The sequence below is a fragment of the Drosophila tropicalis genome, unplaced genomic scaffold (assembly GCF_018151085.1).
Source record: "Drosophila tropicalis isolate 14030-0801.00 unplaced genomic scaffold, ASM1815108v1 contig_867, whole genome shotgun sequence".
Taxonomy (NCBI): Eukaryota; Metazoa; Arthropoda; class Insecta; order Diptera; family Drosophilidae; genus Drosophila; species Drosophila tropicalis.
The window spans coordinates 115,186-133,235 of NW_027173362.1; the positions used below are offsets into that span (position 1 = coordinate 115,186).

At 41.3% G+C, this 18,050-nt stretch overlaps 2 protein-coding genes across 7 annotated transcripts in view; one reads left to right on the plus strand and one right to left on the minus strand.

The window, feature by feature from the left end:
* The first annotated feature begins 9,340 nt into the window (after positions 1-9,340).
* Fas2 (fasciclin 2) overlaps positions 9,341-18,050 on the plus strand; it is a 70,988-nt gene continuing 62,278 nt past the window's right edge. For 2 of the 5 annotated variants that reach the window (XM_068298375.1, XM_068298380.1), the window contains exons 1-2: positions 9,341-9,662; positions 12,373-12,662. In XM_068298375.1, the coding sequence (XP_068154476.1) occupies positions 12,584-12,662 (79 nt within the window). In that variant the 5' untranslated portion in view covers positions 9,341-9,662; positions 12,373-12,583. The remainder of the gene's footprint in view (positions 9,663-12,372; positions 12,663-18,050) is intronic. The other 3 variants (XM_068298377.1, XM_068298376.1, XM_068298378.1) reach the window with 3 other exon arrangements.
* LOC137583558 (mitochondrial import receptor subunit TOM40 homolog 1-like) lies at positions 13,868-17,859 on the minus strand. 2 transcript variants are annotated; one of them, XM_068298636.1, is made up of 2 exons: positions 17,572-17,859; positions 13,868-15,230 (listed from the first exon to the last, which is right to left on the minus strand). In XM_068298636.1, exon 2 carries the CDS (start codon positions 15,213-15,215, stop codon positions 14,052-14,054), a length of 1,164 nt encoding a protein of 387 aa, XP_068154737.1. In that variant the 5' UTR covers positions 15,216-15,230; positions 17,572-17,859; the 3' UTR covers positions 13,868-14,051. The 2 variants fall into 2 exon arrangements, with proteins under 2 accessions (XP_068154737.1, XP_068154736.1); XM_068298635.1 differs by having other exon boundaries at positions 13,868-15,234.

An 18,050-nucleotide genomic window follows, 5' to 3' on the forward strand; every position in this document is an offset into this window, starting at 1 on the left:
CGATGTTCCCGCTGCGTTTTATGATGCCACGCGCGACGCACTTGCTTATGCTTCTGCATGGATGTGGACAAAGGACAAAGGACTGAGGACTGAGGGGCAGGCGGGCACACACATAAAAAGCTTTTATCACCAAATGACCCTCATCATTATCAATCGATGACATGGTCGGTCATGGCAAAGTGTTGTGCTCTGGTTTTTCGTGTGTCTTTCCCCGTTTTTATCCCAAGTAGTCGTAGTCGTTTCAATTTGATGGGCAGTGGCAGATGCTGTTCGCTGTGGCGCTGTAAAGTAGACTATGCTTATTAAATTGTTGCAGACTGTACTCACAATTTGATGGAAACATGCTTCTGCATGCCTCAGAGCACTTTTGATAGTGGCTCTTGAGACAGAACAGAGTAAAGCATTTCGGGAAGCATTTGTCTTCTGGTCTATGGAATATCCAAGTGGCTAACGAAATAAGCCTAATGAGTGCATCCAAAAACCGAAAGAGACAGAGAGATAGCGAAATTCAAAAGACTCAAGCAAAAAACTTAAGTTACATTTAACTAACGTCTCGTTATTCCTAGAAAATTAATCAAAATCGCATTGACAATGACCTGATGCAATTTTTATGTATCCGAATGGGCTGTCCCTTATTGTTTTGTAACAAGGATTACAAGCTGCAAATCCACTTGGCACATGACGCTCAAAACCGCCACCGGCTCTTGTCACGCCCTCTCACAGCTGACAATGAACTGAGCCGCCCCGTGTACCTTAGTGTCTTCCCTGTTCCCTTTTTATTTTTTTGTTACGTTAGCCTATTGTGTTGTTGAACTGTGTGTTCTCAACCACTGAACCACTGGCGCATTGCTTCCTTTTTTTTGTCCTTTACACGTTCATTGTAACCTAATCCGCTTAAGCTGTGAAAAGTGGGGAATGAGCGAATTGCAGGGAGTTGTAGGATGTTAGGAAAGGTACAAGTGTTTGATCGATTTGATCCCTCTCCTTCCCCCTCTCGCTCGAACCTTTAAATAGCTGGGCATACTGTCCTCTATGATTGATCTTTAATCTAACCACTTTTCTCTTTAATAAAAATTAATATTTGGAATATACAAACTGGTCAATTGGTCGTCTCCATTAGGAAATGAGCAAAATTGGGAGGCAAACCCAAGTAGCGTGTGAAATGCTGGCCAACGTAATCCGATCGCTAGAACCTAATCTAACAATAAGTAAAACCCAAAAAGCACACAACAGCTATGAGTGGTTCTATTGATGATGATTGTGATGATGATCCAGAGGGGCACAGAGCGTGGCCATTGTTCGATTCACTCAATTTTTGGGAATGGTATAAAGTTACCTATGTACATACCTTTCTCTATTTACACACACACACACGCGCATATGCATACACAGAACCATGAATGTGTCGTTCATATAGGCAACTGACGACCAGGCCCAGATCCGTGCTTTCTCTTTTTGCTGTCTTGGTTTCGGTCTGAAAAGGAAATGTCAATATTTGTAATTACCACGTGGCGGCTTTTTGTTTTATTTTCTGTGCGTTTTCTAGCGAATTTCACGAGGGTCGGTCTGTCTGTGGTTGGTTGGTTGAAAGGTCTGCCGGTCGGTTGGTGGGTATGTCTTCTTTTGTCGGGTCATAAAAAAAATAAGAAAACATATATGTATGGAAGGAATAGAGAACAATCAACATGGTAGAGAAACACAAAGTGGTTTTCCTTCTCTCTATCTTTCTCGCTCTGTCTCTGATTATTATGTAATGCCGAATGAAATTAAGACGCAGCTGAAATTGAGGCTTTTATTTGCTTAAACAAAAGAAAATTATTTACTTTTACAGTTCTCTGTTGCAGCAGTCTTCCGTTTCCGAATAATCGGATGTAAACCCAACCGTGGGAGTGAAAACTTCCCTTCAATTTATTTACATCAACGTGCGATTCATGAGATTATGTTAATTTTTTTGGAAAACCCGAAAATGCCATTCTTTGCAAATATTTGAAAACCGCTTCTTAGTGTTTTGAAATCCTTTGAAGGAATATCTCTATTGGCACCATTGAGATATTGTCACTCATTTAAGTTTGATCAAAAAGTAAATGGCCAAGTTCTATGTTATTAAAGACAGCGCAGTCTGTTGTCTGTTGTCGTGCCATGTCATCCATGATTCCCCATTCCAGCGCCGTGTTGACCACACGCCCAAATTCTTCCCTTCTCTCACATTTTGTCCTATTAAATTCCTTTTGCTCAACCAACTGCCGTCCATTCGGTACCCACATGCGTTTAATGTTGGCGCAATATCCGACACATTCCTGGTTGAATTTTTCCACAAGGGGTTTTCCTTTTTGTTTCCTGTCTGGTCGCCTAGGTCGAAAACTTTTAAGGTTGAAGAAAGGGTATTCAGCTGCTTGTGTGTCATTTTGCCAACGAATCGATAGCTATAAGCTCTCTATTGTATCGTTTGTTCGCCGCTTTATAGAATTTACTTATAATTATAATTCGCGTACGCTTGGCCAGGTATTTCTGTTGCCTCTGTCAACTTCTGATGGGCTAAGCTGATTTTAGAAACTCATTTCATAATGAATATGGTCCAGGTAAGACGTTTCCCTTACCTAATCAAACGGCTCGTACCGAAGCAACTTTCCATCAGGGTGTAGTTCAGGCAGACATACGACATCCGACATACTTTGTGTGTGACCACATGCTATAATGAGTGTGTGCACCAGGCACAATAAGGTTGCATTGGTCAGTCAGGTGTACTCGCCTGTGTTCGTGTGTGGGTGTGTGTGTGTGTGTGTGGATTTGCCTGTGTTTGTGGGTGTCAGGGTGTGTAGTCACTATTAATGTCGTAGTTATCGTTGCCTTCATTGCCAGCAGGATGCTTGCGGTTTGGCAACTGAAATTACCTTCACATTTGCTTGAGTAGGTGTAAAATTGGTTTATTATATATACAAGGAGAGAAATGCTGCAATTAATCCTCCTTCAATTTAGTAAGTACTCATCTACTAAGGCCTTAGATGTGTCAACAGTAATCGAGTTAAACTTGAAAGATTGACCCAATTAGCAAGAGCAAAGATCACAAAGACTTTCTGTTTTTTTTCTCTCAGTGTAACATTCTGTAATCAACAGCAGTTGTCAAAGGAAATTGAAGGTGTTCCAGAATCACTCATGATATTTGTGTAGATGTAAGCGGGCAGTTTCACTTTTGATCAGCCACCAGCGCCATCAGAGAAGGACCATAGATGTTGGCGTTTTCACTTTCCATGCATAAGGACGATGATTTGGATGAGAATGATGATGATGATGGTGGAAGAGCACGCGACATGGCAACCAAAGAACTTAAACACACACACACACAAAACGTGTGACATGGGAGAGGGACATAGTAGATGACGTCCTTCTCGTATTATGTACTCCCAATTTGGGATTCCTTTTGTTTGTGTGGGTTTCTGGCTTTTTCCTTCTCAAATGTCCCTGTGCCCAGCACAGCTCACATTGCACAACAACACAACCACAGCAACAACAACAACGGCAACAATGAAAACAAACAAAACGCAGTTGTCCTGGATTAGTGGGTTCTCTTTTTCGCCTTGGTCTTGGGTCCATCCTGGCACAATATTTGCACCCGAAAGTTAATTAAGGGTTTCACAACGCCTCCTTCACCATCCCCATTCCTACACTCGCCCCCCGCCTGCTCTCCTCTCCTCTCTCCACTATGCGAAAAATGTCAACGTGGAGAAAAAAAGGAAAAGTGAAATTCGGTCCGTGGTGCATTGAACCGCAAGTGAGCCGGGATGATGCCAAGGCTACCATTACCACCACCATCAGTCAGTCTATGGCAGCATCCAAACACATACTAAAGGTACATACATAGTAGTCCTTGGTCCATGGGGTCGTGGTCATTGGCCACCACCCGCGGCTACATGGCCATAATTAGCTGCGGCCGACGCTAATTGTCCTCTACCTCTAGCTAGACCCTCAGTTGAGGGGGCGGGGCGTCCGTCCCTGGCATCTGTGACGCTTGGCCGGTACCTTGACATCGTCCTCATCCGCATACACCCGACACGCCATTGCCAGCCTCGGCATCATCTTGCAGGCTGTCTGTCCTGTCCAATGTCGCCTTCAAATCGCAGCCCAAATGTGTCTGAATGTCAAGATTTGTCGGTTGGCCCAGTTGTGCATTGTTTACTTGAAGTGATTTGAAAAGTGAGCGCTAAACTTTTGGCCGTTTGCTCATTGACCAGGAACGCTTTTAAAAGGGCAGATTTTTTGTTTATTTTTTCTCATCTCAGAGAAGGGCTTGACTAGATCGCCTTTTGATTATTGATGGAGATGGACAAACTAGACAAACCTTCAATAGAAAAGTAATCAATTACCTAAATTCTAGGAAGTTAATGAAAATAAGAAGATACTGAATACAAATCCATGCAAATTTCTGCGCGATTTTATGTTGCCTACAGAGGGGTTTTACTGTACTGACTTTTTATTTGCCTTAATCTGGTTTACAGACTTATTTACATATATTTTGGCGACTTTAATTTGCGTTATTTTCAGCGTTCTTTCAGTTCGGTTTCAGCTTATCTCTGAATTATCAGCAATCATTTCTAAGAAAGCAAACAGATGTATGGATGTCTGTCTCAATATTTGTCTACGACTTTGTTTGTTCTATATAGACCCCAAGACGGCAAAAGATAGGGTACTAAACTGCCTCCAAGAACAATTTTTCGAATCGATCCAATCAGATGATATACGAATCAAAAAGACTAAGAACTCATTAGGCAGCTATAAGAGTGAGGGAGGTAGAAAGAGATACGAATTGCGATCTTTTGTTATTAAAGCAGGACCAAAGATTATTGGGTCATTTAGTTATACAGTAGAATCCGGTTATAATGACGCTCGTTATATTCGAAAGACGTACTAACCGAAGGCCCTTTCATATAAGCTTGTATCGGGACCAACCAATCACTCATCGAACGGACGGACGTTATAAGCGGAGTCTTTATAACCGGATTCTATATTGAGAGATCTGAAATATTTGTGCCTTGGCATCAGTTAACTTGAATCCTCATGTAATCTCATTTTGAAAAGTAAAGTATGGACATCGAGATCGGATGCAGGAAAAAGGAATCGATATATACATATAAGTCATCTGACAAACTGAAAACTATGCCAACTTTCAAATGAAAATGTTCCAGTGTGGCTTAACTTCGACAATCTTCAATTTGTCGCACATTCGCATCGGAACAATTACTCTAATAGGACATCATTTCCGAATATGTATATACGTTAAACAATAACAATTCAAACTGCGTGTTTTCATAAATGAAAGGAAACCAGTATCAGTCTAATATATGTATCTCTCGAATAGGTCTTATCAGTTTGTGACAAACTTGCTCCTACCCAGCATTATCGACTAGGTATTCCGGCATCACTTGACCCGCTCAGGGATTGGGTTTAATCTATCTATGGCAGAAAAGAAATGTTGCTAAACAATTTTTGAATATTTTCACCATAAACAATGTTAGGGGATTGAGGTCTGGAATTCAGTTTGGATCAGTTAAAGTCATTGCAAACTGTCACAACAGTTGTAAACTCTGCGACGCGGCGAACGAGGCGGGGCATAGTTGAACTGTTGACCTTTAATGAGTTGATTAGCCCAAGGGTTTAGGTTCACCCTCATGCCTGCCTGTCTGTCTGTCCGTCCATCTGTCTGACTGCCTCCTGGCATCGACCGCAACCGGAACAGAAATTCACAGCGGCAACAGCATCCGCTTCGTTCCTGTCCCGGTTCTGTTTCGACTTCCGCTGTCCGAGGCGCTGAGGGCGGGGCGCAATGAGGTGACCGCAAAAATTAAAAACTATGCAATTGTTGGGTGCGAATTTTCCTTTTGATTTGTTTTGCCAGCACACACACACGCACACGCACACCCAAGCCCGCAAAAGTAATGACCATTTCGTTAGATTTTGGAATCTAAAGCGAAGAGAAAAGCGACCCTCATCACAGTCTGTGCTGTTTGTCTGTTGACCTTTTGGCTGGCGCGTGACTATGTCCATTTGTCCACTTTTCTGTTTGTTTCTTCTCTCGGGTGTGTGTACGCGTGGCCAAGGCACCAGCAGGAGGTCCTTATAGCCTGCCCCGCCCACCATTTGTGCATTGTTTTAAAACATTTGCCACGAATTGCGCAAAATGGGTCAAAGACGAGGAGGACTACGACTCGACGGCGACATCATCCCTTGGTTACGTTGCCATTTTAGTTTTCAATTAAATTGCCAAAAATTATTGCGCGTTCAACTTTGTTTTAGAGCGGGTGTAAGGGGCAGGAGGGGAAGGCCCGAATGGTATTTCTTTGGATGGGGTTAAACCGGGGAATGGTCTGAAGAACTGTGACCGGGTAAACGTTTCCTGTTGCTTTGCTTATGAATCGATTTAATTAAATGAAATTAACTTGGGTAGTTAAAGTTTTACTTTGTCCTCCATCCACCTCCCACCCTCTGTATCACAGGGAATGAGAATATATCTAACAAATATCAACCAGTCGAACTGTACTTAATTAGCGTCCAAAGAGAATATACTTAAGTAGGACTTTATTTGATGAAACTCCTTTTTCAGTTATATGAAAAGCTTTTTGATCTCGACCGACATGTGGACAATGGAATGGCCATTGGAACAATTGAAAAATCAACTTATAAATTGCATATTTAAAAATCAATTTATTTCTTCTATTCTTTGGCTTGGCACTTTTTCACACATCTCTATATAGGATAATGGATGCTGCATCCTATATAATATGTATTCCTTCCATTGTGTTCAATTCGAAAACAATAATTCATCATTGCTTCCATCCATTTCGTTGGCTCGTTTTTTTGTTGTATTTTTGTTTCCAAATGGAGTTTTATCTGTCGGCATCATTAGTCAGTCAGTCGATGGATGCTCTTCTCGGTCATCATTCCTCCCCGTCCCCTCCATCGTGCTGCTAGATGGAATTGCATTTGTGTGAAGTTAGGATTCCTGGCGCAGACAAAACCTGTCAGTCAGTCAGTCGCTTTTGTGGCTTTTGTGTCCCGAATTCAGATTTTGAACGGATGCAGAAGGAGAACAGAGCAGAGCGGAGCAGCATGGTTTCTTGGCTTCGTTGGTTTTTCTTCATCTTTTTTGCCCACTGAGAAGGTAACTGAGACTACCTACTACACATAGAATATAATGGATGAAATGCGATGAGTGGAGGAACAATAAAGGGAGAGAGAAAGAATCGACATGCCTTAAATTGCTTATAGAGTTATTAACCATTTTATAATCATTAGGCTGATACGACCTCAAAAGGGTCTGTGTAATTTGAGAGTATTTGTCTTTTCACTGATAATGATGATGATGCACCAGCATCATCGTCTTCATCATCATCGTCTCCCTGGACTGACTATGTATGCAGGTGTATTAGATCGCCGCAATCTGTCCAATCACAAATTGGATCAAATATAGAGATACTTTCTGAGCAGTAATTACTGTATGGAGAACACAAACCATAGCCAAGCCGCACCGTACTGTATCGGGGACCACCCGTACTATAATTTTCTGGCTTTAGGCAGGAAGTTCATTTCTTAAAAGCCCGCAGGTGGTCAAGGGTCAAGTTGATTTAAGCTTAAATGATCTCTCAGTTGAGTATATAGGATATATTCCAGCCTAGCAGAGCCCTAACATTTTCCCATCACATTATCTTAACTGAAGTTGGAGCGGGCAAATCTATTAGCAAATTGGGCATGCAGAATTGACAGTGAGGGATAAAAATTGTATTGGATTTTAAGATAAGAAGAATACATTTCCCACACACACACACACACACACGCACTGTTTCGGTTCATCAGGTTTGGGAAATTCGCTACACAAAAAAATTGAAATAAAATTAACACACTTCAGAATCGCGATGGCTAGTCATTTGGCTAGGTTTTCGGCGATGGCAATAAATAAAAGCGCAGCGAAAGTGCGACATGAACGACAAAATAACAATTCTATAAATCACTTATTGCTCATCGAAGGGAAGGCAGGAGGGTGGCGGCGCCGTCAGCGGCGGCGGGGGTGTGAGGATGCGACCGTTGATAAATTGCTTGGCAATGCCTCGAAAATAAAAACAAAACAAAACAACAATGATAACTGCAGATACAGATTCGGATACAGATACACAGAGTTTCTAGCTGCTGTTCCCTCCGTGTGTATCCTTTCTATCCTTGTATGTATCTTCGGGCATCTGTCAGCTCTACGCAATTGCATTTAGTAAATTGCAGTCGAACGCATTCAAACGTAACGCTCCATTTTCCACACACACACACACACACACACAAGATAGCATTTTCCCCATTTAGCCAAAGTTGTTTTTAGTTCTGTACGATCCGTACCCTTAATTGACATGGACGACGATGCCAGCAATTAAACCAGCCGACTGAAATGTTGCCAATGTCGAAATGTTGCTTGATCCACAATTTCGAAAATGGGCAACAAGTGGCGGCCAGAATCATGTGGATAAGTTCTTCATTGCCCAACAAAAACGAGCTCAATAAAAAAAAAAAAAAACAAGACAAAGAAAATCATATTCATCAAGTTAGGAAACTTACTTGCTCATAAAACAAGTAAATACTCGTAATAATTAAAGTGGAGAGACTCTCTCACACACACAAACACACACAGACATCTCACGTAAAGTCAAGAATGTTGCTTAGCAACATGTTGCTAAGGCCACTCAAACAGTTGAAAAAACAATGTACCGTGGTACGAGAACATTCCAAAATGGTGTTCAATTTTAACAAAGCGTCAATACTTAGGCGAAAGTGAAAGACTCTCTGGGGGCTCTTTCTTCTCTAGAAAGATACTTCAATCGTATGTTTCGATCAAGGCTCTATAGTTAATATCCCAAAGTTCTACTCCACCAAGATGGGTTCACCTATATTTCATGATGATTTCAACATTTTGACAAATGTCAAAACGTGAAATAAAGAAATGATATTAAACAACCGCTTGCCAAATGGAATACACTTCTTAGCCTTTCAACTTGCGACCAGTTTAGTTAAAGTTAACAAAACGAAGAGCGGGCCTTTGTTGCGCTAACGGTAAAACACCACCATGCAATGCACCGTGACAATGAATCGTCAGAGCCCCGGCTCTCACACACTCTCATGCTCGCTCACCCACTCTCCGCCCTCAGACACCCCCTTGCCATGTTGTCGGCTTAGTGCTGCGAGCACTGGCAACATGCTTAGCAACATTTTCGAACGTCGTCTCCGGCCATCACCATCATCTGGCGGCATTTCCATTTCCATCGCACGACGCCAACGCGGGCCGCTTTCAGTTGTATTTCAACGGCGAACGTGTCGAGTTGTAGAGCCTCGCATTATCTCTGGCTCACACAGTCTGTGCTGTGTGTGTTTTTGTTGACTCTCTCGCTGGCTCTCCGTTCTGTGGCCGCTCGCTCTCACAGTAGTGTTCAGTTCGCCCGTTCTCGGAGTCACTGTTGCTGGCTAACTTTGGAGTGTTAGTTGTTTGTTAACTTTTAACGGGCGCGCGCGTTCCTCCAACTGCAGTTGTGTGCGGCGCGTATCTCAGTGCCTCGTACTGTACGTGTGTCTCTTTGTCTTCTTGTGTATGTGCGTCTATACGTACGTGTGTGCCAGTTAGACAATTCACAAAATTGGTAATAATTATACTACTACTAAAGAACAACAACAACAGAAACAGATTCTTAATTTTCGCCCCCGTTTTGTTGACACATTAGACAACAAATTTTTTGTCTAAAAATAAGAGACGACAAAAACCAAATACCAAATTCCTGAGATCTATGAAAACCTATGAGGCGAATTACTCATCTATATTTTGTCCCCACTGGGCTAACATTTTTTTTTTTCCTGTTTTTTTTATTGTTATTTCCTCTGTCTGAGTCACGTGCTGGTCGAAAAAAACTCGATCAATTTGTTAGCAATAAAAAACTACACAAAAACAGAATGCAGAAACAGAAAAGTGCAGAGTTCTTTTTAAAAAGCAAACAAAGATGGAAAAATAGAAATACAATTTTTTTTTATACATACATACATTTATAAACAAAGTTAACAAAAGAAAGAAAAATAAAAAAATTAAGTGACGTTGCAAACAGGTTTTTGGACCCCACTCTGAAATGACGCCCAAGTTGCGCCGCTGCTGCGTCTGCTGCTGCTGCTGTGCCGTGTTGTAGTGTTGCCTCTCTGTGCGTTATTAACGTGTTCGACATGCTTAACCCACAGTGAGCCACAAAAAACTATAGACATAATTAACAAAACAAAAATACGACAAAACAATAAACAAAAAAAAAAGCAAATTAGAAAAGGCAACAAAACATTCAAGAGAATTCCGCCGACCGCCCCCCTTGTCGACATCAACAAAATGAAAAATTGTTCGGGGGAAAAACTTTGAAATGAAGTGAAAAGCCAGCCAAAGCGCATGATGACAGTGAATTGATCATTTTTTGTTCTTCCAACTTTTCTTTCTCTTAAATCTTAATGTGCACCCTTTTGGCCCACATTGATTGGCAATCATTCAGTCATTCTTTTTTTTACAGTTTTGTGTGGTTTCAATATTTCTTCTTCGTCTTTTCGAAGAATAGCTGTATGAGAAATTGTCTGTCTTAAGTTTTCTATTAAATATTTTTGAAAAGTTTGCATGGTAATAAAACTAAAAACATGTTCGAAATTTCCCAAGCCTTTTGAGTATGTACTTCCTGAACAGTGTGAACAATTTTTGCCATTAGTTTGGCATTTTTTGCTTTTTAAAATATTTTCGAAAAGTTAATTATGGGAACGACAGACGACACACCTGAATTTCCATGAACATTTTGCCAATGGTTAAAAAATATTTCACATTTGTTTTCTGAATAGTTTTTTTTACTTTTATTTAATTTGAACTAGTTTTCAGTTTTTTCCCCCACCGCCACATGCATATTTCATATTTTTTTCCTCCTGAGGCTGACCACAAAATTTTTCTCACCCATCACACAGAGAGGTGGAAAGTTTTCCCTAACCCAAGACCAATTGTTATTTGTATAAGGCATATTTGGGAAGGTTTTCATTTCCAAGTAATTTTATATAATTTTCTTGACATAAAATGGAAATGAGGAAAAGTGGAAAATGTCAAGGCCTCCAGTGAAATATTGATTAAATTTTTATGGCCAATGATAAACGGGGTAATTGGACGGTTGAGCCACCCAATTGTTGGCCAAGTCAAGGACACTCGCCAAATGAATTTAGATCCAATATACCGATAGTGAGTCACGAAGACGGAGAGCCACAGACTGATAGATTGTATGTAAAGAGCGGGAGAGCCCTTATCGCAGTGGTTCGCTATCTGATAAATACATAAAACAAAATACATATTGAGAAATCATAAAGAATGAAAATATGTTGGAAGAATGCCATCATGTTTTATTTCATTTTCTTCTGTATACATATCTATTTAAGTATGCGTACAGGCACACTTCGATTGCCGGCTCCCTCTGTGTCTCTTAGTATTAGTACTCTCTCTCTCTCTCTATATATATCTCTCTGACACTCTCCAACTTTACCTGTACCTTTGTCTGTGTGCTACTACAACGTGTTTCCGATTGCCAGTCAGTAAGAGAGTCAAGCCAATTTCCGTTACAAAAACTGGCCAAGAAGTGGTAGCATGGCATCAGGTTTTTGGCTTTAGTTCTACTGCCAACTTAAGAATGCAAAGAGTCAAGACAAAGGCAATACCATGCCACAGACATTCATTCATACACACACAGACACACAGAGTCACTAAGACAAGTCGTCACACTCTCGCCACCAAAATCGTTCGAGTGTGACGCAGAGGAACTACAACAACAACAACAACAACTTCTCCACTGCAATGACGCTCCCCAGACAATGCCTGCCTTCTCTGCCACTCTTCAGAGACATAATGCAAAAGGCCAACATTTGCCATTTGTAGTAATTGACTTAAGGTCAACTTCATATGTAAATATGTGCATATGTGAGCTAAAGGCAAACTTTATTGCCCAAGACGAGCCCCTTAACATATGCTTGCATTTCATTTGGACTCATTAACGAGATATCTCGTTGAACATTTACTCGTTCGCCATTTTTTGGCAAGTCATTCAAAGATTGAAATCTATTTTACTTTGTCTTATACCCCTATTAGCTAAATAATATGTATTTCTTGGTTCGACTCGCTAACGAGATATCTCGTTCAACATATTGTACTCGTTACAATGAAACTAGCAATCTCGTTAGGTTTTGGCAACTCATTGAACTCTCTTTTTTGCAATCTATGCCAATCATTTAAATAGTCTTTACTCGTTAGATTAGAAACGTACTAACACCGTTATTTTCTTTTCTCTCAATTGATTCTTGCAGATCGACACGCCACCAACTGAAAACAAAGAAGAACGGAACCAAACATATGGAATTAAAATCATATTAAAGCCAAACTCGACCACAAAATAATTGTTTAAATATTTTTTCCACAACATTTTTTTTTTTCGTGTGCTTCTGTGTAACTGAATTTAATTGTGCAAATAAGAAGGAACAAACACAAGAAACAAAACTAAAACACAAAAAACTCAAAATGGGACAAACACCAAAGCAGCGTGTGAGTCCACTCGCTTTCATCGCCTTTGTGATGTTGTGCGGCAGCTCGTTTATAGGTGAGTAACTCAATAACGTTCTTCTCTAATGCATTTTGCCATTTTTTGCCCATTTTGTTTTGCTCGAGTTTATGCGTTTATAATTAGACACGAACGACGCGTACTACAATGAGATAGGGTTGTAAAGTGTGGCATGGACATGGTGGAGATTGGGACGGGGGGATAATTAGTGGAGAACATTCCTGTTTCATTCGGCGCATAAATTCAAAATTAACAACAAATTGGTCAAGTAGAGCAGCCATATAGACACGATCAAGCCATTTTACACGCCTAAACATATATCAAAAAAGAAATTTAATGAATCCCACCAAAGGGGAAGCCAATAGCTGCCAATACTGAGAATCAGGCCACGCAATGAGTTAGCAGAAAAACAACGACTGCGGGACTTTCATATCTGAAGACCAGAGTGATGATATGTGATGTTCCTTCTCTCTACTACCAACACTACCTGTGTGACCATGAAACGGCCGCCTATTCACGTACTTGGTGCCTGGCACAAAGTAAATACATCCGAAAAAATAACATCCCAAAACAAAAATTACTTATCACACAAACAGAGCCTCGTTGTTGTTGTCGCTGTCGTCGTCGTCGTCTTGTGAACTCTTGTGTCAATATTTATTCCCAAACTCGCCATTATCGTCATCACACCGACGCTTCGTTAGTGTCCAGACAAACGTAGTTTAGATAGAGCCTAGCTAACTAGGCAAATATCATAAATATGTATATGGGTCTCATTAATTTGTAGAGCGATTAGTAGGGCCCTGGGGTAAAAGATATTATACCAAAACAGGAGACAGAGACAACGGCAGACACGACAAGTTGGTACATAATTGTGACATTTGTTGAAAGTCATTTTGTTTGAACTAAACGATGCCATTGAATATGAATACATAAGTAACTCCTACTACCATTTGGGGCAACTACTACCACCTGACTCTTCTCTCAGAAGAGGGCCATAAAAGCAAAAAGTTGTGCAAATATTTATAATCTTCTGGTGCTGGGGCTGGTGCTGGTGCTGGTGCTTAGTGACAAAAATTATGAAACGGCAAAAAGTTTCTAGATAAAGGTTAATGGTGAATCTATGTTACAACAGCGAGATTTCTATCATGGCCAAAAGATTTGACAGATGACTGATTGTGAGAGGTGTCGCAAATACTTGTTATAAACTGGGTTAATTACTAAATAAAAGTTGCCAAAGGTTATTTTGTATCTTCTTTCTGTTCTTTTTGTATATATTGTATAGGGAATAAGACAAGGTACCTACAACACACGTACATATACATACATATATAAAAGTCTTTAATAAATATCAGACCTCTCTGCTCTCTTCTTGCTGCCTCTATGTCTCTCTCGGTCTCTTGGTCTGTCTAATTCACTGCTTATTGTTGACTAATCCAAGACCAAGCCAATGCCTAAAAGAAAATTATCCGTCACCTGATTCATTTTAGCAGCAACCACCCACAACATTGGAAATGGCTCCAAACGCTTCTCCCACAACCCGCTAATCACTCCACGCGTATCGATGCAACCACGAAAATTGAATTGAGCCTTCGGTAAAGTGCAATGATAGGCTAAACGTCCAACCGCCTGACGTTTCAGTATATCCGCCTGCATTTCCACACTGGCACGCAAGCATTTGCCATATGTCTGAGAATAGCACAATTCCAATGAATTGAGACTAATCGATCCCGACCATTGCTTATTGCCTTTCTGATAGCGAGCCACAGCGGATACAACGGCCGCCTGACCGCCCGGCACTGTTTCATCAGTTTGATAGATAAGCTCCACACCGACTGATAGTGGTGGCATCCATTCCTGCAGGTATGAGGCCACTATCACACCGGTACGTTGCCTCAAGTCCACATTGCTCAGTATCAACGAAAAGGTGAAATCGTTGCCCAAGTAATCCGTGGTCAGTTGACTCTGCACTATTTCTGAATCGACCAAGGTGGCATTGAATTTACTGCGTATGCGCGCCGACAAATAGTTGGTAATCGTGGCCGTCAGATTCCCCTTGGCATCGATTTCGCCCGTGAGCACGGGAAAGTTCTCTCCGGTCACAATGTGGTGATGGTCGCCAGTGTAACTGACATTGAGCTGATACGACGAGTAGCCGGGCTGCGACAATGTTACGGCATGTCCTACGCCGAAATTGTCATTCAAAGGATTGTTTTTGATTATCTTCACACCGTCGAATGGTACCGGTTGGATATCACGACAGAGTCGATGTAAATCGGCCACTGTACCAGGATTACCCTTCACTGATTTGTCACTCAATTGATCTGCCCAACGTCTCCAAATCACTGGCTCATCAGATGTGGTAGTAGTCGTCGAAGAAGTTGGTGCTGGTGGCGGTGGTGGTGGTGGTGCTGGTGGTGGTATTGCTGCTGATGGTGGCGCTTTGGTGAAGGACGAACCATAGATACGCAATTCATAGTCATCGCTATCATTGGCCGTACGTATGCCAAGGATGCTTAAGAGGTTATATTTCTTTCCATCGCCGCCGCCCTCAGTCTTCTCGTTAAAGGGATAACTTCCAAATGCATTGCCCATTGCTGGATTGACTCTCTAACTGAAAGATAGATGAAAGAAAGCGTTTTGTTAGTCATTGACCTCTGCACACACACATAGAAAAAGAGAGAAACGGAGAGAGAGAGAAAACCGGCCGACAATTACCACATCCGCTTAATTTGTCGAATCATTTTTTTGTGTGTCTCTCTGTCTTTCTCTAAAAAACACTGAAAAAATTAAGCAGAATTAATTAACGCAAGCGGATTTTGAACAAGAAGAAACTCCCATCGTTGACCTTTTTCACTTCTTTTTGCTGTTTGAATGTTGTTCTTGTGCCTTTGTTGCATTAAACGCGGCCCGCCGTTCCATATATCTCTTTTTTATGGCCGCTATGTGAAAACAGTTTGTTTCAGATTCGACAGCGGAATGTGTCCGTCAGTCCGTCCGTCTGTCCGTCAGAAGGGCAAGTGTAGTAGATGGTTCTAATTAGCTGCCTGCGCCTCAAACTAGCCTAATTGGGCGAAGCTTTTCCCCTCTCCCTCCTCTGTGTGTAGGTTCGTCGTTTGTGCTGGGAAACGGGCAAAACTGACAATTGAAATGCGGGTTCGTTTCACTTAGTTTTAAATGTAGGCTGAATGTATGCATAATTCTAACGACTTGAAAACGCTCCGTCCCCCTCTTCTTCAAAATAGTTGTTAAATCTCAAAATTTTAACTTGGTTTTAAATGGAACTTTCTCTTTTCTGCTCTTATTGACGGTTGTTTCTAAGATTTTACCATTTGTTTCGTCAACTAAAGCTTGGAAAATTCTTCTAGTGACACAGAGGGACAAACGATTTGTACGGGTAAGCCGGGACAGACACTGAGTGATCTGTTGAAAGAGGGAAGTCGACTTTTGACGAAAAAAAATCAACTTGGTTTTCGTTTTTTGTATCTTGACTGCATTTAAATTTTTGTTCTTGGAATTTTGTGCATAACTTTGCCAATTTTTCCTTTCGTTTGGCCCGTTTCTCTTCCTGTCTCTACGTCTCCATTCTCTCAGTTAGGGAGTCTGATAAAGTCAGCGGCCCTTGGGCCACATCAGGTTGCTTGGCTGGGCTTGGCATGGCTCTTCGCTCATTGTATAGAGATGAAGAAGCTTATGGTCAAGCGCCAGTCTTTTGAAGCTCTTAAAGCAGAAACACACACACACATCCAGAGTTTAAACACAGATACCGACAGACAGACAGACAGACGGACACTAAGAGGAAAAAGGAAATTCCAATTATGTTGCAAGTCTGGCCTGGCCGTGCGTAGAAAAGAATTGTTGCTTGTCTCTTTTATAGTCTCCCATCTCAGTCTCTGTCTCTGTCTCTGTATCCACTCCCCCTCCTGCTAAGACTTCTCTCTCAACTCTTTCTGTCGCCTGCAGTTGTTCTTTCTTTTTCTATGCCTGCCACGATTTTCTCTCGTTTTAATTTTAATCCAGTAAAGAAAAAAGGGGCATTTTTCTTTAGAGTCTTTTTTCCCCTCCCCCGCCCCGCCCCACCCCACTCAACCGGCAACAACAAGAAGAGCCACTTGCCGTCGAAGCAAAGGCACAATTGTCTTTTGTAGTAGGTACACATTATTGTTAAGGTTTTTCGTTGTTATTGTTGTTCCTTTTTTACTCTCGGCTCGATTTAAGCAAAGCATTTTGCTTTAATTAAAAGAAAAGTATAACATTATGGATTAAGTTGCTGCTTATTGTTGTGTGGCCAAAAACAAAAGCGAAGCAGAGAGAGAGAGAGAGAGTGAAAGGAGGGGGGTAGTGCCCCCAAGGATTCCCATGATTAACTCACAAATAATGGGAGCCTGCCTGCCTGCCTGCCTGCTGCTACTGTTGCACATGTCTGTGAAGAAAAGAGTTGATCCAAAAGAAATGGAAGGAAAAATTAAACACACAATACACATAAAAACACGAAAGAAGCGCAAAAAAAGTAAAAATAAAAGGAAATACTTGCGCATAATTAGTTAGCATTGTTTCATGCAAATGAACCCAAGCCGAAAATGTTATAATTACAGGGGCAGCACAAATTGGCGGCCAACGTGGCCCTCCACGGCGTCGCCACCGAAGCACTGTGCACCACCTCGAAGTCAAGCGTGTTGGGCTGTTAAAGTTTTCACTGCAAAACTTATTATTATATGTGCCACAGAGAGAGAGAGAGAGGAGAGAAGTGTGGGGGGAGGTAATGAAAGATTTTTAAATGGAAGAAACAGATGTATATAGTTATATGTCCAATGATAGCCCGCCCTCTTTCCCCACACACTCAATCCTTTTGAAACCCGCATAAGCACCAGCCCTCTTCTACGTTCTCCGTTCCCCCCCTTTGCCCCATATCCCGCAGTTTAGTTTTCAATTCAAATTTAAGATGACTTACCCAAAAACTGCTTAGAAACACAAGTCAAACATATACAAATATTCGATTAATGCACACAGCAAAAGAATCGAATCGAATGGATGCGAGACCCGGAGCACGAGGATTAGAAGGGGCCGTATCCAGAGTTGATGAAGAAAGTCAGAGAGAGCTTCGTTGTTCCTTTACTACCACTCGGATAAAATTGAGCCCAAAATTTGCACAAAGAGAAAACAAAACAATTGCAAAAGCCGAAAAATATAATTTTTGTTTTCCTATTTGATTTCCAAATATACGTGTGTTTGTTTTAGTTTAAGATATGCACTGAGTACAAATTTTATAGACGTGTGTATATGAACATGTATTTTGATTGTAGAATCAAAAGCCTACTAAAAAATGTGGGAAATCAGGAGAGTGGGGGAGAGAAAGACAGAGACAGAGAGGGATCTCCACAGGACAGGAAGTTGCCACTGTGACGTGCCAGGCCTTACAAGTGCGGGCTG